The sequence below is a fragment of the Sander vitreus genome, chromosome 21, assembly GCF_031162955.1.
Source record: "Sander vitreus isolate 19-12246 chromosome 21, sanVit1, whole genome shotgun sequence".
Classification (NCBI taxonomy): Eukaryota; Metazoa; Chordata; class Actinopteri; order Perciformes; family Percidae; genus Sander; species Sander vitreus.
The window spans coordinates 9,871,759-9,898,029 of record NC_135875.1 but is presented as its reverse complement, the minus strand read 5'-3'; the positions used below and the strand labels follow the sequence as shown (position 1 = coordinate 9,898,029).

The following is a 26,271-nucleotide window of genomic DNA, read 5'->3' as shown; positions in this document are numbered from 1 at the left end:
AGAAACAAAAGAAAAAACTAGTCAGAAGCTAAATCAGGAGTGCTGTTATGCAGCCGGCTCTTTACTGTCCTTTCACAGAAAACAAGCTTTTCTAATTAGCAGGTATTACATGTTGGGTATAGTCATGCACTTCCTCATAAACTCCGTTCCTCATCTACCTGGCTGATCAGGTTATTTCCCAGGAAAGACTGTGGAATCCAACAGATTAACATCACATTCTTGGAAACAGTTGTATCATTGACAGCCAGCTGATTACAGACAAGTGTCTGTGGACTAGTGATCTAATTCGGTCAGAGCTGTAGATAGCAGGAGCAGTAATAGCAACAAGTTCACAGGAAGAAAGAACAACTTGCCACAGAAAGATATAGTCTCACTGAGCTTTCTCACAACACATTGTGCAAGTAACTTAATCTGACTACAATTCTTTTAATTCAGTCAGGATATAGATCACAGTCCACACACAAGGTGAGGTGAAGGTCTGCCTGCGCTTGAAAAGTAGGCTAATGATAAGTATGTTAAATATAATGCTAGTCACAGACAGATGGTGTTAAAAAAGAAAAACATCTGTCATAAAAAAACCTTACACAGCACAAACAGCAGCCCCACCACAAATGGGTGCACACATGGCATTTTGAGAGAGATTTACAGTCAGGTCCATAAATATTGGGACATCGACACAATTCTAATCTTTTTGGCTCTATACACCACCACAATGGAGTTGAAATGAAACGAACAAGATGTGCTTTAACTGCAGACTTTCAGCTTTAATTTGAGGGTATTTACATCCAAATCAGGTGAACGGTGTAGGAATTACAACAGTTTGTATATGTGCCTCCCACTTTTTAAGGGACCAAAAGTAATGGGACAGATTAACAATCATAAATCAAACTTTCACTTTTTAATACTTCTATTAGTATATTTTATACTTCTAATCCTTTGCATTCAATTACAGCCTGAAGTCTGGAACGCATAGACATCACCAGACGCTGGGTTTCATCCCTGGTGATGCTCTGCCAGGCCTCTACTGCAACTGTCTTCAGTTCCTGCTTGTTCTTGGGGCATTTTCCCTTCAGTTTTGTCTTCAGCAAGTGAAATGCATGCTCAATCGGATTCAGGTCAGGTGATTGACTTGGCCATTGCATAACATTCCACTTCTTTCTCTTAAAAAACTCTTTGGTTGCTTTCGCAGTATGCTTCGGGTCATTGTCCATCTGCACTGTGAAGCGCCGTCCAATGAGTTCTGAAGCATTTGGCTGAATATGAGCAGATAATATTGCCCGAAACACTTCAGAATTCATCCTGCTGCTTTTGTCAGCAGTCACATCATCAATAAATACAAGAGAACCAGTTCCATTGGCAGCCATACATGCCCACGCCATGACACTACCACCACCATACTTCCCTGATGAAGTGGTATGCTTTGGATCATGAGCAGTTCCTTTCCTTGTCCATACTCTTCTCTTCCCATCACTCTGGTACAAGTTGATCTTTATCTCATCTGTCCATAGGATGTTGTTCCAGAAATGTGAAGGCTTTTTTAGATGTTGTTTGGCAAACTCTAATCTGGCCTTCCTGTTTTTGAGGCTCACCAATGGTTTACATCTTGTAGTGAACCCTCTGTATTCACTCTGGTGAAGTCTTCTCTTGATTGTTGACTTTGACACACATACACCTACCTCCTGGAGAGTGTTCTTGATCTGGCCAACTGTTGTGAAGGGTGTTTTCTTCACCAGGGAAAGTATTCTTCGGTCATCCACCACAGTTGTTTTCCGTGGTCTTCCGGGTCTTTTGGTGTTGCTGAGCTCACCGGTGCGTTCTTTCTTTTTAAGAATGTTCCAAACAGTTGATTTGGCCACACCTAATGTTTTTGCTATCTCTCTGATGGGTTTGTTTAGATTTTTCAGCCTAATGATGGCTTGCTTCACTGATAGTGACAGCTCTTTGGATCTCATATTGAGAGTTGACAGCAACAGATTCCAAATGCAAATGGAACACTTGAAATGAACTCTGGACCTTTTATCTGCTCCTTGTAAATGGGATAATGAGGGAATAACACACACCTGGCCATGGAACAGCTGAGCAGCCAATTGTCCCATTACTTTTGGTCCCTTAGAAAGTGGGAGGCACATATACAAACTGTTGTAATTCCTACACCGTTCACCTGATTTGGATGTAAATACCCTTAAATTAAAGCTGAAAGTCTACAGTTAAAGCACATCTTGTTCGTTTCATTTCAACTCCATTGTGGTGGTGTATAGAGCCAAAAAGATTAGAATTGTGTCGATGTCCCAATATTTATGGACCTGACTGTAGGTAATCAGTCAGATTTTGACTTTAAGAGCACCAGAAAAACAGGTACGTAGCCAAAAGGTTCCCCAGATGCAATCATCTCATCACCAGTTTTCTCAATAATTCTCTTCTCTTCTACCAGTGTAACAGTACGTATCATTTGAGCAAAAACTGCCAAACTAAAGAAACACTTTCTGAAGCACCGATACAGAAATTATGATTTAAATTTCCAAAAGAGTACAAAAAAATTATGTTTTAAATGCTGTCAGGATGTCTTAAATTTGCCATTTTAAAATTCTTAAAGTTATAGATTTTGCAGTAGGTGTACAATATAAATGTTAGCTGGATCACATTTCTACAAAAATGAAAAAGCATAATACTTTTAAAAGGAGGATTAGTGTTGAAGAGCATTTTATATTTTCCCAACTGATGATCTGTTTAAGTGCACAAGATCCGCTGCTATGTTACAATTTTGGAAATCAATAAATAGCGTATAACTGACTTTACTGAGTAAAGGTTTGAAGAACAGAGGTCAAATGAGGGAAACAATGTTTGCATTATGCCCCAAGTTAATGATCAACTTTGTATTGGCCTGATAAGCACAATGGTTGATGTTAAATAATAATCTAGTTGAGAGCTACTACAGAGAAACAAGCAAAGGTCAGAGTAAATCTTACATTAAACATTACACGTTATAGCCCACGGGTCAGATTCGATGACTCAGTGGAAGGAGACATGCCACATGACAAAAACAAAGATCTTATATAACACTGCATGTCCGTTCATAAGCCATAATGATTTCTCATTCACCAACTGATATTTTAATTTTAACACAACAAATTGTGTCCAAGATGTGACACATTTCTTGTGGATTTCTCTTGAAATGACTTTGAAAGAATTGTTTTTTTTTAATAATCTGGATTAGATATTTGAGTCACTAGACAGCCTTTCTTCTGGTCTCATTGATTAAACTTCTCTCATATCGTCTTCACATCAGAGGCCATGTCACTGTCCATGTCTCAACCCAGAGGACAAAGCTGACACTCTAAACTCCTGCAGACACTGCCGAGTTACCAGAATGAGTTAGAGATTATCCATGTAGTCACATCTCTCCACTGTCACTCGTATTAAATCTGTGTATTAAAAAAAAAAACTGTAGTGTGTTTATCTAACGGCTGCTGCTGTGTCAAGCCACTCTCATTAGTGAAATTGGGCAGTTATTTCCTATGGTGTGTTAATCCTCCTGTTGGTGTATTAATGTTGCCTTTTCTGCCTCATATAATCCACAGAACACCCTAGAAACACCCCTCTGCCATCTACTTCATCCTCCAATATGCTGTTATAACAGTAATCATCAAAATGTGATTGTTATTCTAATAAGAATTATTATTAGCTGTAAAATAAGTAAAATCTATGAGGACCTGTTTGAACTTTAAATTTCCAAACGTTATTATTATATAATTTTCATTTATTCATAGGGGGACAAATATAATAAATAAATAAATAAATAAATAAAAGTATAGCATATATAATCTATACAAGTATGTATCCAAATTGAGGAGTTTGACATTCAGGTTAACATTTCCTGTTAAAATAGGCCGGTTAAATTGTTGTTTTCACAACTATTACTGATGTAAACAAACATTTTATAGCATTGTGTAGCACCAGAAAACAATATTTATCTATCTTTAAACTTAGATTGGATCACTAAGGTACATTTAGATCCCTTGTTTGTTGCCTTATGTCAGAGAAAGGAGCTTCCAGTCCTATGTTTTGAGTTTTCGTGGGTGCTACCCTATGTTGGACCATGGATTACACATTGAGTATTATTTGCAAGACTTCGTCGCCCTCTACTGACAAATAATGAAAGTTCTAGTGAAGAAATACAAATTCAATAAACAAGGCTTTTATACTTTAAACATAATTAAAAAGTAAAATCTGTTGTGTTGTTGTTGTTTAAACCCATAATAAAATTAACTAATCTAAAATAAGAATGTAACTATAGAAGACAAAACCTGGGGAACAGAATAATACAAAAAAAACATAAACTGATAACAGGAAACACCATTTGGTTAAAGTGGTTATAATGATGTAAAATGTTTAGTTATTTTTCAACTTAATGGACAACGTCAGTTAGATTAGGTAGTGAGACGATTTGTATGGGTGTTGTGTGTACTGGTAGATGTCCACCACAAGATGTCGCCGGTGTCTTGTGTTGAATCTAAAAAGGTCTCCACTTCCCCGTACATTTGGTACGATTCCTTCTCAGAACGTAAGAGCTGCATGCAATAGTTTATATATATAGGCAGTTTAATTCATGTCGTTGTTGACATGTTTTGGTTTCTTGGCTAAATTTTAACGAACAGTTTTTCATTCACAAATTTAAAAAAAACTCCTCAGCTGCAGTTCATGTTTGTCTGTGGTGACGGGTGCTGAAATCTCTTCAGCTCCTGCAGCAGTGGGTCGTTTATGAGTTCATGTCTGGTACACATTTAAAAAGCTAATATCGTAAACTACAAACGTGTCCTTTTAAGGCAATTACTGACTTGAATATTTTATCAAGTGTTAATATTTGAATTTCCAAAAACATCTATATGTATAGAGACTCAGTGGCGAGAAGTGTGTTTATAGTTGTTTGATGTGTGTGGTGTTTAAAGTCTTCTTTACATTTATATATGCACCCACTGAGTGTGCGCACGGCTGTATAGGCTACTGTATGTGTTTGTATCTTATCTTGAGAGTATTAGAGTTTCTTTGGCAAAAGATGTATTACGGAAGATGTGCGTGTGCGTAGGTCTGAAGCATTAAAGAATAGAACCAAAGTCAAGAGTCACAAACTGGACATTAAGAACAAGAAAGCCTCTTTTTCTTTGAGTCTCTTGTGGTCGTGATGTGGTGCTCACTGGCTCTTATTGGTTGAAGTGATTGCTGCCATGGTTGGACATTAACATAAAGGAGGCAAGTGGCGAACATGGGGGCAAGCTAGTGATGCGTCATAGCACTTGGTGAAAAGAGGAGACAAAGGACTAAAATAACGCCGAACCTGCGGGTTAACGTGCACTAATGACCACGAAGTCACTCGTGGTCTCAGAGCTGAGCGCAAAAGTGCCACAGGTGATAGGAGGTATGAACACAGAGATGAGAAAGATTGAGCGTCCTATGTGTTGCAAATAAGTAATCAAAAACGCTCCAAACAAACTTTGCCATGTAAGATTAGCGAGCGAAACGGTACAGAAACTCTACGATTTCACCACGTCACTTCTCGGGAGATCATGAAACAACATCGGATGTGGCTGAGGCGAGGACACGTTGAAGAAGCTGAGGAAAGCCATCTTCACCGATCAGGCAGCCAAGTTCCCCTTCGCTTTTCCCTTTACGCACAGGCGAGGTGAGGACGGAGAGCATCACATGCATGTAAAGAAAACACCAATGCGTCATCCAAGTTGTTGAACGATCGGCAGCAAACGGGAGAAGCACAACAACCATTTTGAATCGAAAATCATAAAAGAAGCACATCATGGATGGAGAAGGAGGATCATCCGGGCTGGTCAAATCAGCCGCCGTAAAACTATCCGAGATGAGCGAAAGAACCAAGCAGTTAGGCACCGCGATAAAGGATCCTCACCAGCAAAGACGGATCATATTAGTGATTGTTTGCGTGGCTCTCTTGCTGGACAATATGCTCTACATGGTAATCGTGCCAATTATTCCAGACTATCTTGTTGAGTTGGAGAGTCAGCAGGCAGAGCACGTCCATGTAGTGATACACCCAAACTCTTCAGCCAACAGCACAAGTCAAGACAAAAGCAACAAGGACAATTTAGATGTTCAGATAGGAGTACTTTTCGCATCTAAAGCCATCCTGCAGCTGCTAGTTAACCCACTGTCGGGAACTTTTATAGACCGTGTTGGATATGACATTCCACTTTTAATTGGACTGTCTGTTATGTTCGTGTCCACTTGCATATTTGCAGTTGGTGAGAACTACGCGACGCTCTTTGTGGCCAGAAGTTTGCAGGGTCTGGGGTCTGCTTTCGCGGATACCTCTGGAATCGCGATGATAGCTGACAAATACACGGAGGAATCAGAGAGAAGCAGGGCGCTGGGCATCGCTCTGGCGTTTATCTCTTTCGGTAGTCTGGTGGCGCCTCCCTTCGGGGGCTTCCTGTACGAGTTTGCCGGCAAGAAAGTGCCCTTCATCGTGCTCGCCTGCATTTGCCTGGCGGACGGCGTTCTGGTGCTGACCGTGATCAAGCCGTTCTCCAACAGGACTAGAGAAAACATGCCAGTCGGCACACCCATATACAGACTCATGGTTGACCCGTACATAGCTGTGGTGGCCGGGGCGCTGACAGTGTGTAACATCCCCCTGGCCTTTCTAGAGCCCACCATAGCCAACTGGATGGAGACCACCATGCACTCCTCTCAGTGGGAAATGGGGATCACCTGGCTCCCAGCCTTCTTCCCTCATGTCCTCGGTGTGTACATAACTGTGAAATTAGCAGCAAAGCATCCACATTTGCAGTGGTTCTACGGAGCTTTGGGTATGGTTATAATAGGGGCGAGCTCCTGCACAGTCCCTGCATGTAAAACTTTTGGGCAGCTTATCGCCCCGTTGTGCGGCATTTGTTTTGGAATTGCACTGGTAGACACTGCTCTGTTGCCGACACTTGCGTTTTTAGTTGACGTGCGTCATACTTCAGTGTACGGTAGTGTTTACGCTATAGCAGATATTTCCTATTCTGTTGCATATGCTATGGGTCCTATAGTAGCCGGCCAGATAGTGCACAATCTCGGATTTGTACAACTCAATTTGGGTATGGGCCTCGTCAATGTGCTTTACGCACCAGCCCTGCTGCTGCTGCGCAACGTGTGCCAAATGAAACCGTCCTACTCAGAGAGAGATAACCTGTTAGAGGAGGCTCCGCAGGGGCTGTACGATACTATCAAGATGGAGGAGAGAAGAGCTAAAAAGAAGGGCTACAGTTCGGCAGGGAATTGCTTGTCAGTAGATGAAAATGGGTTTGACACCTTCAAAGCACAGCGGTCCTTGTCAGAAGAGTCGTCCGGTCCGGAGAACACTTAACCCGGCCACACTCTTACCGCCCCACGAAACATTCCCCTAAAGAGATTTGGAGATGAGGCAGGTTGTAGTAAAGTAATTTAAACTTTTATGTAAGTACCGATGTGCAATATAAACACCCGATCACCAAAATCATGATGACTGATCCGCTTTCCAGAGTACAGTATATTGTAGATTTCATTGTGTCGAACAAGTCTATGTAGCGTTTGTCATGGACGTATAACTGGAGTTTTGTGAGAGATCAATAAGCTACTGTTAAATTTGTGTGTATCACTGAGTATTGTAAAAAGATATAAATAGATAAATCTGCGTACAAGATTATACGGGACCAACTATAAACAGCACATTCCCCGTCCTTACACAAAAATAGCCTATATTTTTAGTCTCTGAAAAAAAACTTTTTTACTTGCACATCAAAGGCCCGATTTTCCTTTTTGGTTGTTAAAAAAAATCGTGAATTTTAATTTTGTAACAAGTGGGCCTGTTTGTCATTTCTTTTTATTTGTTATATGTTTTTGTTGTTTGAAATTAAATGTATCATAATAAATTGATTTTGTACATATGTGGATATAAGCACAATGTAAATTCTTAAAACATACGTGGACCTCTACAAAGTATGTGTGTGTTTGTGTTTGTGTGTATGTGTGCGCGCGCGTGTATGAAACATTTTGTCAAGACGTAGCAAATGAAGTCAGTCTCCTTCAGATGAACAAAGATGTATTCATTTATTAATTGTCGTTTTAATAAATCTCTGTTTGGATCTGTGTGAAACTGGTGATTTCATTCTTATTTCAAACTTTCAAACGAATAAAAACGAAATAAGTGTGGAACTTGTTTCGTAAGAAATGCACAGTTATAATTCAAGAAGTATTAACAAACAATGGTTTAATTATACAAGTCACATTTGGATGTCAAGGTGAAAAAGTATGCAACTTGTTGTGATTAATGTAAAATAATGACTAAAGTTAAATTCAGACTTTTGATTTCCAAAAGTTATAGCTCTCTCACATCCACAACAAGCACATTCAGAAAGCACAGAGAGAACAGACCTTAGCCATAGTATAAAAACATATACATCAACAGATTCAAGTGCGCAATAGTGCATTCAGTATTGTCTAAAATCAGGCTCACAAACTCTGCAGAAATCGTAGGACTTAAATCTGAACCGTAAAAGCACCGAGACTGTCATCTCTGTCGACCCGCAGGACCATCACAGTACCTATGAATGACAAACCAAAAACGTCTCACTCCTTTTTTCTATATTAAAGTTATTATCGGACGAAGTTGTCCAGCCACAGACACAGAAGCATACTAGGCATGAGTAATGTTGTCAACCCAAGAAGGATGTGCACGCTGTCAGATAATATGTTCCGCGAATAGATTTCGATGGGAGGAGTTTCTTGCCCCAAGGGAGTAGGTAGACGCAAACACCTTCAGCATCTTTTTGCAAGGCGAGCTTTATGTGGAGTCACAGCCTTATGGCGAGGCGAGGGGACGGGGGAGAAGTCCAGCGCCTGAACGGAGCTTTACACTAACATGGGATTTCACAGCGTGGACGTGGGAGGCAATGTGAACTTCCACACACTTCTCTGACCTCTTGAGCGGCCCACCGGTCAGTTAAGGTAACTTTTCTTTAGTAATACGTGTTTATTAAAAATGTATCTTTGGCGAAAAGCGAGTAAGATTATGCATCTTAAAAACTTAAGATCTCTTGAGGTCCACTTTGCTGTGAAAATGAATTTTCAAAAGTTGTCTAATTGTTAATCATTTAACTTGTTTTCAATCAAACCAACTTGCATCCAATGATACATAATTATCTACAAATTCTATATTTTGGTTTTGGCACTATTTTATTAAATTGCCATTAAAAAGTGAAACTGCACTGAAAATTTCTCCTTTTATTGGCTGAATTTTCATTTGGTTTAGGAAACAGGAAGCTTTTAAAACTGACAGAGATGAAATTAGTTTTGAAGATGCATATCTCTTTGCAGTGGTGAGCGGTGAGGCGCAGCTGGAATTCAAGGACATGCAACAAATTGCATTAGGCTGCAAGATGGTGAAGAATGGAAGCCTGCTGGTTCTCTTTTAAGACAGCACTAAGTAGCTCCATTGCTCAGTAGGCCTAATTTTATTTACTTGTCTGCTCTCTTTCTCAAATTTCTTAACATGCTTCATGCAGGGAAGACTGACCTCCCGTCGTCTCCAGACGATCTCTTTCTACATTATTTTACCTTGACTGGACTGGAATGCAAAGATGCCCATCTCGGAGAAAAAAAACGGCCAGAGACCAAGACAGCCAAGTATGAAAACATGTCATTGTTTCTAAAGTGAACGTGTGTGTGTTTTTTTTTTACATCAGCATTCATTCCATAACTTCCCTTTAATTCAATTCAGTTTTAAAATCAAAATCCTGTCGCTGTCCTTGGTGCTGAAGTTGACAAAGTAATGGTACATTTTCAGCACCATAGACAGCGGCAGCGTCATTTACGTTAACTTTTTTTTTTTAACCTTTATTTAACCAGGTAGGCCTGGCCAAGAAAAGAATAAGCGTGCAAGACAACATACAGTTTCACATTCAATACAATACAGGAATATAGAATACAATATGTTACATAAAGTGCAGATTAGGTAGGCAATACAAATCCGTCGCGAAGGGAGGGGTAAGTAAGTCGGAGGATATGCGAGAATAAATAAGGTAACAACAACACAAAATATATGAATAGACAGTCTATAACATTGCTGAGAAGTAGTGAAGAGTCAATATACAGTTAGTGCAAATTGTGGTCTAGTTAGTGATGTAGATCAGTAATAACACAGTAAACATGAATAGACAGTCTATATAAAATGCAGAATGTAGTGAAAAGTCAATATACAGTTAGTGCAAATAGTGGTCTAGGTGCTAATGTAGTTTAGGGGTAACACAATATGCATGAATAGACAGACTGTATACATGTTGAAAGAGTCAATTGTAAGTAAAAAACAGTTCTGCATAACAGGGCAGATGGAAGGTGCAAATGAGTGAGAACAGAATATGATAGCAATGAAGATGTGCATCTGTGCAAATATGCTATGCAAATGATGCAACGTGATAGCAGGCCTTTCACCTTTCATGGGTGTCAGACCTTATTCCATTGATTTAGGACATGTTTCATTTTGTGCTGTCATTTAATCCACATAGAGCAATTGGTGGATTATGTTATTATGGAGTTTGCTGTGGAGTTGTTTATGGAGTTGTTTTTTGTGGTTTGATTGGCTCTGAACTTGTGTTTTTTCCCCAGGGTAACACCTCTGTCCTATAACTTACAAAAAAATAAAATAATCTACACAATTTCCATTTCTTGGAAGCAACAGCTAGACAACTTATTTTACAATTCCAATGTACCGGTCAATATTAACATATTGGGCTTCTAACAGTACTGTTATGAAAATTATCAAACATCAGACAGAAAAGTATCAAGTTGCATTTTCCATCCTTATAAAAATAGGAGTGTTCAAGTCCCAGAGGGCTGTAGAATGTATTATCAAATACGCCTCAAAGCATTAAAGATGAATTATTAACTCAGGTTCTAGTAATTACAAAAAAAATCAAGAAAAGATGTGAGGGAATTACCCCTTTAGCTAATGAGCCCTCGTGAATCGGGGAAAAGACATAAAAATGCTGAACAGCTGCTGTCATTTCATTATTTGTCATGAGTATTTATACCAACTTGCTGTTTTTATGATCGTCAGATGTTGCCAAAGGTCCCTGTGCCCCCACTGAAACAAACCCTCGACACTTACTTGAAGTGTGTCCAACACCTGGTGAAGGAGGAGCAGTTCAAGAAAACAAAGGCCATGGTGGAGAAGTTTGGGGCTCCTGGAGGCGTCGGAGAGGTTCTCCAGAAGAAGCTTTTAGAGAGGAGGGACAAGACGACCAACTGGGTAAACTCTCTGATCTGCAAGATAAAAAAAAAAAAAAAACACTACTGCTGCTCTTTGCCTAGGTCCCCCTGTACCAATAAAGTTTCTTTTGTTTTATTAGTCTTTAAAAGTTGGATGTGTTTCTCCTTTTGTGGTTCATCAAACATTCATTTTGGAAACTTAAATGCAGTCATTGAAAAATCCTTCTCCAATGATTTTTCTTCAGTCAATACACTTTTTGTATCATTCATTATCATTACAATCTAATATACTGAATTTGACCTTTTACAATACAGCTTTTATTGTATTTATTTTGTAATAATAAGGTATTCAATTCTATCTGCTCTATTTAGTTTGAGAAAAAAAATTGAAAATGACCTCAGACTTTTAAAAAAATAATATATAACCCATTCATAAAAGAGTTGAAGAAAGTGAAACACCAGGTGATAAAGATTTATTCGATGTTGCTTCAATCTCTCAACCTGTGTTTAGGTGATTGGTCAGTCCACAACTCATCCAGCTCAGTGAAATCTATCACGCTCCCACTCTCACACATACTCTCTCCCACTCTCCTTTTCATCTGGCAGTGATACACTGTAATGGTTTTTTACTCCATTGCCCACAGGTCTCAACTCTGAAAGTAATAACTCGAGTCCAAAACGCTTAATGAAGTCACATTTTTCAAAAAAGTGTCCCTGTGGTTTTATTTAGGTGTATGACTACTGGCTGGAAGACATGTACTTGAACAACAGGTTGGCCCTACCGGTCAACTCTAGTCCTGTCATGGTGTTTCCTAAGCAGACGTTCAGAGATCATAAAGACGCCCTCAGGTATGTGCTGGACTTTTGGTTTGGTAATATTGTAAAACGATTGCATGTGCTGAGTTTGTCCACCCTCCTTCGTTAGCTGTGATGCATTCGAGACTCTGAAATAGCTGCTACTAACTGTGTAGGTCAATAAGAAGAGCAATTAAAAAGAAAATCGTATCTTCAATCACTTTAGGATAAGGTAACAATATGTAAGACAATATAAAAAAATATGTATTTATCTTGTGACAGCAGCCTATCAAACAGAATACAATACAACAAATACAATTATTTACTTGATTAACCGATTTGTCCAAAAAATCTCCCACCAGTTTCCAAGAGTCCAAGGTCTTCAAGTTGCTTGTTTTGTACAACTAATTATTTAGCTCTGTAGGAAACCCTCTTTCTAACTTTGCTTTTAATTTTACATATAGGAACATACATATATGAACATCTCAAATTGAAGTAGAAGTACATAAATGTAGGGCTGACACTAATGATTATTTTTATTGTCAATTTATCTGTTGATTATTTTCTTGATTAATCGATTAGTTGTTTGTTCTATAAAATGACAGAAAATGATGAAAAATGTTGATCAGACATCCTCAAATGTCTTGTTTTGTCCACAACTCAAAGATATTCAGTTTACTGTCATAGAGGAATGAAGAAACTAGAAAATATTTGGTAACACTTTACTTGAAGGTATCTACATAAGAGTGACATGACACAGTCATGACACATGAACCCTAACCCTAACCATAACTTGTCATGACAAAAACCGAATGACACTTACTAAAAGAAGCATTATGTCATAAACATGTATGACTTGTTTATAATGTTTATGACACGTTCATGACAGTGTCATGTCACTCTTATGTAGATACCTTCAAGTAAAGTGTAACCAAATATTCACATTTAAGGAGCTGGAATCACAATTTTTTTTTAAACTTTTTTCATAAAAAATGACTTAAAATTTTTAATCCATTATCAAAATAGTTGGCAATTTATTTAATAGGTGACAACTAATCAATTAGTTGTTGAGGCGCTACACAAATGCACCAAGTTCCACCAAAACAGCTAATCACAATACTTCATATCACATAATAACTCCCAGAATGCACTAAACATCAGATTGTTGCGATGGTTGCAAATTGCTTGATACTTTAAGTCAAAACAACCAGTTTTTCAACCACAATACAACACCATCACTAACAATATAAAGTACATAGTATATCAGCCAGTTCTGCAGCCACTGACAGGGTTCATGTTCTTCTCAGCATGCACTGGACTCAGATTAAGATCTGAATTACAAACATGAAGAAAATAACTGGCATCATCTCTTGGCAAATCTCTGCCCATTATTAAATGAGCTGTGGTCCATCAGACATTACACCAGTCCACCCAGCTCTGTAACTCAACATTAGCTTTTGTCAGCTCACGCCGCACTAACTGAATATTTCCAAAGCATGCCAAGCTGGGAATGTACTGACACAGACACTTATTCGATTGGGAGTGACAGGGCCAAGCTCTCCACAGAGACTGCTACTCAGGCCTCATTTAGGGGTGTGGTGCACTGCAGCCGCCTCTTTTGTATTGATCTGGCTTTGAACGTAATAACACCAAGACAAATGACATGCAACATAAGACCTGACAGGGCTCTGTGTTTTCCCTTATTGCCCACACCGCCCACTCACACATACAGACTGACTCTCTCTCTCTCCCTCTCACAAACACAGATAAACGCAAACAGCTCTCCCACTGTATCCTAGTAATTTACCATAATGTGATCACTGTTAGTCCTTTGAGAGTAGATCTAATTATAATCACTGGCCAGTTCGCTGTGTGTGTTCAGTTTTTCATGTTTTTTAAATTTCAAACTTTTAAGATTTGCTGCTCGTCTCATCACAGGAGTGTTGGACTATAAGGCTCTCATTGATGCGTAAGTTTAACCTCAAATGAATTACCTGTCCACCTGCATGCCGTACACCTCATCTATGTTATCTGCACGGAGTAAAGTTAGTGAATTAAAAATGAAAATAAAATGAAGTACCTATAATAAGTGAGAGTCTAGAGGTAATTTGATGTGTGTAATAATGTCTCTCAGGCGAGCACTGCCTGTGGATTATGCTCGAGGCCAGCTAGCTGGGACCCCTTTGTGCATGGAGCAGTACTACCGCCTTTTCAACTCCTACCGCTACCCGGGGCTAAAGACAGACACGCTGAAGGTCCAGATAAACGCAGCCTCCTCAGCACCGAAGCACATCATTGTAGCGTGCAAGAACCAGGTCAGCATGCCAGCCTCTGAGGAAAGTTTTCAAACTCCATCACACTTCTAACAGAAGACACTGTCCTGTCCATTTGAGAGAAAATATAAGGAAATGTAAGGATGTTTTAATATTGTATTCAGAGTTTATTGATATATGCTAGAAGGTGAGAGTTATTCTACAAAGTGGTCAGTGTGTCACATCAGACATAAGACTTCTTTGGTTTGAATGCCTTTTTTTTACCCCCAGACACGTGGGGCTTTACCACTACATGCCGGAACACTGGACTCTAGTGCAGATAACCTCTTTCTTCATCAGATTAAAAAGTAAAGAACTATTCTGGGCATCTAAACTGGCTACAATAGACATTATCATCTACGCTGTCAAGGTGCCATCTTCGAATATAATGTGTTACAGATGACCATCTGCATTCAACTGAAAAAGTCAAAATCCTCTACCCTTTTAAACATTATCAGTCATGAATACAAGGTTTGTTTTCCAGTATCAGGCAGTAGGAACATTTAAGGACATTAAATTTATAGAACACTTAATTACAAACATGTCCCAAATGACTTTAAAGAGGATGCACTTGCCTACACAATAAATTAGCAGTGAATTACAAAACAGATTGATGAAATTAGCAAAAAAGGGGATCAAAACACAGTGCAAGATACAAAATACTGAAAGAGTGCTTACCTAAATTACCAAATGTTACTTTGCCACACCTACTCCTCAGGATCTTGCAGAATGTGTATACAGTGCAGGCTAAACCAATCATTTGACTGATTTAATCTATACAGTAATTTACATAGGAGAGGGAGGGATAGGAGAGCAAAGCCTGCAGTATGCATGGCTGCATTTCAGTTTGAAAACACTGTGCCTTTATACAATTACGAAGCGTAATACTATCTAGCAATGTTAACATGTCTATTTGAATATTTATACTGGTGAGATGTGAAATTATTTCCGCATTATGCTGAATAGATCTCTAATAATAATAATAATAATAATAAAACCATTGAAAAAGACTTTGATGGTTGGGGCTGACTGAGCTGGAAGTAGTAAACAGAAAATGTTAGAGCAGTCTTCTTTCACAATTCCCAGCCAGACTCTTCAAGCTGCCCTGTGAATTTCAACTGGAAGATTTTCTATTAATAAGAGATGTTTTCCAAAATGTACGGCATGCTGGTAGCTTAATGCTGTGACTCACATAAACAGTTGGTCTTCAGTTAGACATTTGATTTTTTTAAGTGTAGCTCTGGTGTGAACATAGTTGCTATTCTTACAGATCGAATCAGACAAAAGACTAAAGATTATAGGTAATAGGTGACCGTATATTTTTATTCACATATGGTCCTAGTTATATACAGTATTGTGCGTTTCTCAAATGATCATAATTTAAAAAAAATGAGGTTTTACTCCAGTGTTTACACATTTAGTGGTTGTCTTGTTGAGTTTTGTGTAAGTTTGTGTCTTTAAGACCACACAAGCCCACTCCCACAATGCCCTCTACCAAGCCGGCCTGCTTACTATCTCTAGTCTGTGCCATTTCCCCCAAATTACCTTTGAGTCCTGGCTGATAGTCCTCTGTATAGATTTCCATAAATGCATGAAACCCTCGTCACTATAATCTGCAGGTCTTATGTCCAAGGCTACTAATTTTTATAAATTTAGCTCACGTATTGTGCCATTAAATTACCACAGAAACGGCACAGTTGGAGCTCTTAGCTGGAAATGGTTCTGGGAACCATCAATCTGTGGCACATGGCCCATCCCTATGGAGATACAGGCAGTTAACTTAATTACTGTTAATTGAATCTGCCACTTCAGGAGCTTTCTTGAGTCACATGTTCAATTGATCGCAGTAGAGGAGCAATATTTTAGGTAGCAATTGGCCATTTTCATACCTTCCCATAATTACTTGTGTCCTTTTTTATCTCAGCTGTTCAAATATTACACTACAGTAACACTACGTTCAGATTTAAATTACTATTAGCAGGCAAATATAAACTCAAGTAGTCACTATTGAATTTACATCTGGTAATGCAGTACATAACAGAATAGTTAAAAAACAATTTCTGTCACCTATTTATCTCACTAGTTTTTCGTGTTGGATATAGTCGCAAACAGCAAGCAGCTCAACGAGACAGAGATCTTATTCCAACTGGAGAAAATCGTGAAAATGGCAGAAAACGCCAAAGAGGAACTCCTTCCTTTTGGCATCTTGACATCTGATGGGAGAACAGAATGGGCACAAGCCAGAGATGCACTAACAAAAGGTTTCAGCTTGAACATTTCTCTAATGTCTATTACTTTCAGAAGTTTTAAACAACTGTAAACTATTTTCAGACAAATAAAACAAGACGTATCCTTCCCTTCTCCATCCAGATCAAACCAACAGGGACTCTCTGGCCCTGATTGAGAGCTGTCTGTGTGTGGTGTGTCTGGATGAGCCCAGTGGCCTGGAGCCTCGAGATACTAACAGGGCCCTGCTGATGCTGCATGGTGGCGGCCGTGAGAAGAATGGGGCAAACCGCTGGTATGACAAGTCAATGCAGGTAGGGCTACGTTCAAGGCACTTCAACCCTTAATAGATGTAGAGTCTGGCCTGTTAGCTAATCCACCTTCTCTCAGTTTGTTATAGGAATGGACGGGATATGTGGAGTCGTGTGCGATCATTCGCCATTCGAGGGAATAGTTATGGTGCAGTGCTCCGAATACCTGATGAAATATATGTAAGTCAGCCCATCATAGCAAGATATACATATTGTTGTCTCACTGAATGCTACCGAGGCTTACAGTGAATGATACATAAGCGTTGTTGTCCTGAACAGAACAGGGAGTCCCTCCAAGATGGCGAAAGCATCCAGCATCAGAGAGTTCCCCTCTCCTAGAAGGCTGCTCTGGAATTGTAACCCACACATACAAGGACTCTTAGCAGCATCTGGAGACAGACTCAAGAGGTAAGACCAACACTAACTAACTAACTAACTATCTAACTAACGCTTAACCATATACACAACAGTTTGTATATGTGCCTCCCACTTTTTAAGGGACCAAAAGTAATGGGACAGATTAACAATCATAAATCAAACTTTCACTTTTTAATACTTGGTTAATCAAATCCTTTGCAATCAATTACAGCCTGAAGTCTGGAACGCATAGACATCACCAGACGCTGGGTTTCATCCCTGGTGATGCTCTGCCAGGCCTCTACTGCAATTGTCTTCAGTTCCTGCTTGTTCTTGGGGCATTTTCCCTTCAGTTTTGTCTTCAGCAAGTGAAATGCATGCTTAATCGGATTCAGGTCAGGTGATTGACTTGGCCATTGCATAACATTCCACTTCTTTCCCTTAAAAAACTCTTTGGTTGCTTTCGCAGTATGCTTCGGGTCATTGTCCATCTGCACTGTGAAGCGCCGTCCAATGAGTTCTGAAGCATTTGGCTGAATATGAGCAGATAATATTGCCCGAAACACTTCAGAATTGATCCTGCTGCTTTTGTCAGCAGTCACATCATCAATAAATACAAGAGAACCAGTTCCATTGACAGCCATACATGCCCACGCCATGACACTACCACTACCATACTTCCCTGATGAGGTGGTATGCTTTGGATCATGAGCAGTTCCTTTCCTTGTCCATACTCTTCTCTTCCCATCACTCTGGTACAAGTTGATCTTTGTCTCATCTGTCCATAGGATGTTGTTCCAGAAATGTGAAGGCTTTTTTAGATGTTGTTTGGCAAACTCTAATCTGGCCTTCCTGTTTTTTAGGCTCACCAATGGTTTACATCTTGTAGTGAACCCTCTGTATTCACTCTGGTGAAGTCTTCTCTTGATTGTTGACTTTGACACACATACACCTACCTCCTGGAGAGTGTTCTTGATCTGGCCAACTGTTGTGAAGGGTGTTTTCTTTACCAGGGAAAGTATTCTTCGGTCATCCACCACAGTTGTTTTCCGTGGTCTTCCGGGTCTTTTGGTGTTGCTGAGCTCACCGGTGCGTTCTTTCTTTTTAAGAATGTTTTCTTAAATTTGTTTTCCTGATTTGGCCACACCTAATGTTTTTGCTATCTCTCTGATGGGTTTGTTTAGATTTTTCAGCCTAATGATGGCTTGCTTCACTGATAGTGACAGCTCTTTGGATCTCATATTGAGAGTTGACAGCAACAGATTCCAAATGCAAATAGCACACTTGAAATGAACTCTGGACCTTTTATCTGCTCCTTGTAAATGGGATAATGAGGGAATAACACACACCTGGCCATGGAACAGCTGAGCAGCCAATTGTCCCATTACTTTTGGTCCCTTAGAAAGTGGGAGGCACATATACAAACTGTTGTAATTCCTACACCGTTCACCTGATTTGGATGTAAATACCCTCAAATTAAAGCTGAAAGTCTGCAGTTAAAGCACATCTTGTTCGTTTCATTTCAACTCCATTGTGGTGGTGTATAGAGCCAAAAAGATTAGAATTGTGTCGATGTCCCAATATTTATGGACCTGACTGTATACAAACAATTTTTTCTACAGACATCGTGTCTCATATCTTCTGCACTTTTTCCTTCAGGCTGGTTGATAATCTTGACATGGATGTTTTCAAGTTCAACGTTTATGGGAAAGAATTCATCAAAAAGCAGAGGATGAGTCCAGATGCGTTCATACAAGTTGCTTTACAACTTGCATTTTACAAGTAAAGTATACATTCATGATCTCTATCTTCAAATTTGGCCATATATATATATATTAATATGCAGATATTGTCATATAGATGCAACAGAAGGCTCGTGTCCACTTATGAGAGTGCGTCCATTCGACGTTTCCAAGACGGTCGGGTTGATAACATTCGCTCTGCCACCCCTGAGGCCCTGGCCTTTGTGCAGTCCATGACAGATGAGAGGGACACTTTCACCGTGAGTCATTTTTCTCACTTTGACCCCAATTACTGAGTAACTCCCACATTACTTTTCATCACCCCTGCTTAAATGAAACAGGTGCGATCAGCAACCTCGGCACGCCAAACCTAGTGTCCCCATCCAAACAGATGATCTCTCTGCGGAGTTAACGGGTCCATGAAAAAAATATATTTACTGGCTGTACTGCTCTCTTTTTGTACAATGTGAAAAGTGCCCTGTGTTTACTTCTTTATCCCTAAATTATTTTTCACTTCTCCAACAGGATTCAGAAAAAAATAGACGATTGAGGGAGGCAATTAATGCCCAGACAAATTATACAATTGCAGTAAGTATTTCAAATAAGTTTTATTTTTATTTTTTAAATACATTAATATTACAGCAAAATTTAAATCTGTAAACTAAATATCTTTATCTCAACATATCTTTTGAGTATCAAACATTTACTCCCTGGAGACTTAAAGGAATAGTTTGACATTTTGGGGAATGCACCTACTTGCTTTATTGCTCTGAGATTTACATGGAATCTGTAATGTCTGTACGGCAAATATGAAGCTCCAGCCAGGGCATGGTTAGCTTAGCTTAGCACAAAGACTGTAAGCAGAGGGAAACAGCTAGCCTGGCTCTGTCTAAAGGTTTAAAAAAAACAGTACCTCTAAAGCTCACTACTAATTACTTGTTAGCCAGGCTAGTTGATTCCCCACCTCCAGTCTTTATTCTAAGCTAAGTTAATTGTCTCCTGGCTGGAGCTTCATATTTAACACATATGAGAGGGGTATCCATCTTCTTATCCAACTCTCAGCAAGAAAGCAAATAATGGTATTTCCCAAAATGGTTGAACAAAGGTTTTATCATCCTCCACGAGAGTTGCCGTTCACATTAGCTTGAGTTGAGTTTATTAGTCACAATAGATTCCAGTATTAACCACTTTTTAATTACAGAAAAAATATAAATTAATATATTTTGGGTGGAGTATCACTTAAAGAAGATGGGCAAAAAGTCTTTAAAGGCACAATTGTATTTCGATTCCAATCATCACAGTGCAGCCAAGGTCATTCAGTGACCATGATCTGCAATCTACCATTATGTAACATGTTTGAAAAGATACTGTACACAAAACAAGGACTATGCCTGTAAATAATGCCTGTGCTCATATTGAGGTCGTAATTGAAAATACTTAATTTAGCACTAAGCAAAAAATATTGTTCAGGCTATAACAGGAATGGCAATAGACAATCATCTCCTCGGGCTTCTGAGGATCGCAAAGGAGCTCAACATGGAGAAGCCAGAGATCTTCTGTGATGAGACGTATTTGGCCAGCAACCAGTTCATCCTTTCTACCAGTCAGGTAACATTTTGAGCCCATTCTATTCTTACATATAACATTTTCTCGCTTGAAATTATTGCTTCTGGATGAAGATAGAGAATACGGAGGAGATACTGTTGAAGAAATGCTAATATTGTTTAGCTGCTTTGCATAATTCCATCCTAACGACCCCCTCTTGTGAGCAGACGTACAGTGATGGGAAAACACATGTCAATACAACAGAAGTAGATATACATTCCTATCTGAGTCTGATGAACATCACGTTCCTCTGCTTTGCTAACCACAAATTACAAGGTGGAGATCAACCAGGTTTTGTTGAAAATCCAAACTTACTTTTAAACTGTTCAAAGTGTACCTCTCGACAAAGATAACCTGACTCCCAACTGCAAATTTGTTGCCACATGAGATCAAGCCTGCTAATGTTTTCTGTAAATTTACCAAAATTGTTTGTATATAATTTAAGGTAAGAAACACAGCCCAGGTCCTGTATCCACTAGCAAACACAGTATAGTCAATAAAGAGAACCAATTACAAATGGCTTAGGAGACCTCTCAAAAAGAGTCACTGAACTCTGTAGTCATTTTAACAGGGACTGAGACTGCAAATGTGCACATGCAACACAACTTTATATGCACGTGCAAGTCTAAATAAAATATTCAGTTTCTGCTGGTGTTTGGGATCCTCACTCAGGGTTCTGTGCTTGCTGTTATAGTGTTCTTAATTGGGGACCTTGCCAGACTCATCTAGTTCCCTCTGCATGAAGTTTATTAAATGAGACCATGTCTGTATTTAGCTTTCCTGACAGCACTTGAACCCAACACTTAGAATAATATTTGTTTTACTAATATTTATTGCTTAAGGCAGCCACATAAATACTATACATTCACAGTACTACAGATATTTTTATTTTAACATTTGTGAAAGAAGCCGTCATTATGTATCGAAAATGTAGATGTTGAATATTCGTGGAGTTTTCCCAGTGGTGCACCACTGAAATATAAAAAAAATATATATATATACACACATACAATTTTGAGCTTATTTTATTAAACAATTCATCTTGTGGGTCATTTATCAAGAAAAGATGGCAACCATTTGACTGGTTCCAACTTGTCAAATGTGAGGTTTTGCTGCCTTTTTCTGTTTTATATAATGGCAAACACAATATCTTTATGTTTTGGACTGTTGCAAAATAATGTGAAGATGTCCCCTCAGGTTTTGAGAACATGTGATGAGTATTACATCGGCTGTTATACACTAAAATATGTATCCAAAAAAAGAATCAACAGATTAAGCAAAAATAAAAGTTAGTTAGTTGCAGCCCTATCTGATTAATCTTTCTTAAATACTAAGCAGCTCATTCTCTTGACTGAACTGGTATAACCCAGACTGTGTCCTCGTGTATCCAGGTCCCTACCACAGTGGAAATGTTCTGTTGCTACGGCCCGGTGGTGCCCAACGGCTACGGCGCCTGTTACAACCCGCAGTCAGATCACATCATCTTCTGTGTGTCTAGTTTCTGGGAGAACACAGAGACAAGCTCGGCCGTTTTCGTCAAAGCCCTGAACGAGGGCCTGTTGGAAATCAGGGACCTGTGCAATAGAAGCAGCGCGGTGGCTACCAAACTTGCTGATAGCAGCCAGGGAGCCGGCCGGCCTCATATATCAGGGAAGTAAGCAATACTGAGAGAGCATGCCCACTCCAGCTGCTCCACTCAACGCTCTTAGACTTCGACTCAGTAGTTGAGATGCCTTTGTGTGTCTTTGTTGTCTGTGCAATAGTGTTCCTTTAACAAGAAAATACAAAGCCTTAAAGTATATATATATAATATGTAAATATTAACAAATGTGAATGAAAACTGGAACTTTTTTTTTATGTGTAGACATAATAATAATAATAATAATAATGATTTCAGGTCCAATGACCCCGTCTGACTCGGCAGACTGAGAATAACTGGTCTGCTGCATTTAGGAAACTAAAGCCATGCCCGCTTAGTAGCACTGATGAGAGGTACAATTCCTCTGTTAGAGCGAACCAGCTGAGTGATTCCAATGTATATCTTACACACATTGAGTAGTAATGTAATATATATTTAAAAAAAACCAGTATATTTAAGTGACTTATAACAATCATGACATCCTGTAAATGTGATCCTGTTTCACTTTATGTGTGACATTATATTAACAACGGAAAAAGTTAGATTATATACTATACTATTTTAATGTGCTGACGTTATGTACATTCTTTGATTATATTGCCACCATACGGTTGACAAAGAGGTTGTGAATATGTGAAGTCTGTCTGATGAGGCACTTTAAGATATTTATGTGAAGATATGATTGAATAACTGCAAACATAGAGGTTTGATGAATAATGTGTGTAGAGGGAAAATATATGTGGTTTCAGTGGCACATTTGAAGTACTGTATGTATGTGTTCGATATTATAGCAGTAGTTAATAAGTGTAGAGTGTAATGAACAGTGGTACTTTATAATAAAATACAGTCCAGTGGTGATTGAGGCAAACCACTGTGTTCATGTGTATATAAGTGCTTTTTATTTGCACTTAGAGGTAGAATGAGTATGATATACTGTAGTGCAATAACACAATAGCAAGTACAGTGAGGACATATGTGCAATTTACCAAATCAACTCATTAGATGCATGGAGCTCACGTAATATTAAATGAACTATTTTTGATATTCAGAAATATCGGACTATCTGTAACATTAGAATACATTATGGCAATCTACATAATGCATGCTGTTTGAGTCCAAAAATGTCCATTCAATGTGTACTGTGACTTGGATTCCTGTATATGGTGTTTTAATCTGTGGTGGTTCATGTTACAGCAAATTGAATCTGTGGTCTGTAGCTGTGAAAATGTGAGGATATTTGTTGTCCTGTATGACTCTTGTCTGTTACGTATCTACCAATCATCAGCCAAAGTAAATGTGAACCATGAAGATGATTCAAAAACAATTTAAAGAAAAGACTATAAGCAACACACGTTGCATGTGTATTCTTACATACTAACTGTATTTTTATATGTTCACATGAAAAGCTTATATAATGACATATATAATAAAATAAAATATAAAATACTGGTACACATAAGCAACAAAAATGCCTTAAAATAAAGGGATGCAAACGGTTTTCCTGCCAGATGTAATATTCTATAAATGTTTAATGTTTTACCTCTGATGTTAATTTGATCCGTTTCTACTTGGTGTTTACCGTCTAATCTGAGTGATACGTGTAAAAGAATGTTATATTTGTCATGTGTTTTTCAGTGGGTTTTCCCTTTGTCTCATTCATAAAAAGTAACAAATATCCTTGTGAGTAAAGCTGGCTGTTATGTCTACAGAACCAAGGCAAAGTATTAATGTGTCCTGATGAATCAATGTCACTCATCCATGATAACATTTTTGTGAATGGTAATTAATGTGCAACATGTCATTGTCAGGGAGAATATAGTGTTTCATTAAATCATTTAATATTCAATGAATGTTCAGTGACAACTCATATGTTTATCATGAAAAAGAAAACAAAAGGATGATTTATTGAGTTAGGCTACAACAATATTTTGTTGATAGAAGACATTGCTCATTTATGTTGTAGCAAAAACTGTTACTCGATTCCAGAAATAAAATGAACTTCAAACTATTATATATAATAGTTTCAGTGTTTTCTGTCAAAATGAATGCCCTGTCTAGCTAATTTCCTTAATATATAATTCTTAAAGTAGTTTGGTAGCACATATTGGTATAATGGCTGTAGAAAAATGAAGCCATTGCAGTTAAAATGTTTTGTTGCTGTCTGGGTGTTTATTTAATTTGCACGATTTGGAAGGTTACAGCACATTGTTACAGTTCTGAATTCCACCTCTAGTATTGCCACAATTAATACAATCACTCTTGTGTTGCTATGCTCTAAATTAGAATGGATATTGACTTTTTTGTCTACTTAAGTTTTTCTCACGCTGTGAAAGATCTGTAATGGTTGTTAACACTAGAGTAAAACAGTTTAGAATTGTAGCAATGTCACATCCTGAACTAGGATATCAAATAAATGTACTCACTTTCATTTTTGTTCTCAAACATAATGCTAAGCTAAAATGGCTGTGAAGTCAACTCCAACCATGATGATTAGTCTCAAGTACAACTGTAATTGGAAAAACAACGGGACTTGCATAGGGTTGTCTGTATGCAACAAGGCCACCACACTAACACATTCTCAACAGATGGCCTCGTTTTTACTGGCATATGATAAGGTCTACAGGGAGATACCCAAATTTTATTTCTCCATTGAACCAGGTCGATTAAGTGCCCAAAAAACATTAAACATTTAGTGAAGCTTCCATGAACTGGGTTACAAATTGGGATGAAAATATATCATGCAGACTCATATGGATTAAACAAACAGTTCAGTGTGTTAGTGGTAACAAGCACAAAACTGCCCACTTCCACCAAATTCATTCACAAGCAAACATGAAAGACAATGCCAGCATGCAGGCATGCAGTTATACGCTCGTCATGAAGCATGAAGCACACTCCATTCCACTTCATACAGTTGTGGATGCAACAAGCTAAGCAAAGCAAAGTAAATAAAAAAAATAAAAAATTTAGCAAAGAAGACATCCCACAGTCCCAGCCACATCCTCCTTCTCCTTCTGTGTAATTATAGGCCTTCTCAGACAAAGTGCGATATGTACTCAATGCTGTGCCCTGGGTCTGCCCCAGGGTCTCCTCCCACTTGAACATGCCCAGAAAACCTCCACTGGAAGCATCTTAGAGGCATCCTGATCAGATATCCGAGCCACCTCAACTGGCTCATCATTTAAAAGCAGCAGCAACTGATTTCAGCCACTTGCACCTGCAATTAAAATTTCTCAGTCACTACGCAAACGTTCAGGTGGGGGTTGGAGCACAGATTGTCTGGTAAAACTCCTCACAACAGAAATTACGTACAATGGCGACCTCTCACCTCACCATCATCTTACCCTTTCGTGTGAAGAAGACCCCGAGATACAGTAATTGAAGTCATTTATTGAGTCAGCAATAAGCTCCCAAATCAAAGAAGGTCATCCTGCATTTTTTGATAAGTACCATGGCCTAAGATTTACAGGCGTGGACTCTTTTCATTAAGTTGCAAATCACTCAGTGGGACACGGTCATAATCCTTCCCCAAGTCTTCAAAACAAATGTAGACTGGATGGGAAAACTACCGTGATTCTTCCAATATCCTTGCAAGATCAAATCGCATACTGACATTAGCTTTCCTGGGGAGGCAGAGAAATAAAATTCTTCAACAATACCCAGTGGCTTCGTCATCTCAGGGTGAATAATCTACTGTACAAATGGTACACATTGATTACTTATATTGTAAGTAGGCTACTTATTATTGCTTCTAAGCAGGTAGTCAGTCCAAAAATAGCTGCATTGGTGGAGGCATGTTGTTTAAGGTACCGTTGAGAGATGAAATATGATCCAGCAAGTCCAGTTTGAGTGCAGATTCATGTGTTTAAAGGCTTATCAGACAGCACAATGTTGTGGTTTATAATGCTCACCGACAGGATTTTACAACTCTGGAAAGTTATCACGGCAGCAACTATTATTTTTTTTTCTCACCATGATGATCGTAAACAGAAGTACAACATTCATTGTGTTGCAGCTAAAGTTGAGCCAAG

At 38.7% G+C, this 26,271-nt stretch overlaps 2 protein-coding genes across 2 annotated transcripts; both read left to right on the top strand.

Moving 5' to 3' along the window:
• The first annotated feature begins 5,806 nt into the window (after positions 1-5,806).
• Positions 5,807-7,375, top strand: slc18a3b (solute carrier family 18 member 3b). The gene has a single exon (XM_078278458.1). The coding sequence runs from the start codon at positions 5,807-5,809 to the stop codon at positions 7,373-7,375; it is 1,569 nt and encodes a 522-aa protein (XP_078134584.1).
• A 2,243-nt stretch (positions 7,376-9,618) lies between these two features.
• chatb (choline O-acetyltransferase b) lies at positions 9,619-22,259 on the top strand. The gene is made up of 14 exons (XM_078279958.1): positions 9,619-9,672; positions 11,102-11,293; positions 11,984-12,102; positions 13,964-14,017; positions 14,183-14,363; positions 16,444-16,621; positions 16,731-16,900; positions 16,977-17,077; positions 17,177-17,305; positions 18,914-19,036; positions 19,115-19,256; positions 19,522-19,584; positions 20,467-20,604; positions 21,993-22,259. Exons 1-14 carry the CDS (start codon positions 9,619-9,621, stop codon positions 22,257-22,259), a joined length of 1,911 nt encoding a protein of 636 aa, XP_078136084.1.
• The last annotated feature ends 4,012 nt before the right edge of the window (positions 22,260-26,271 follow it).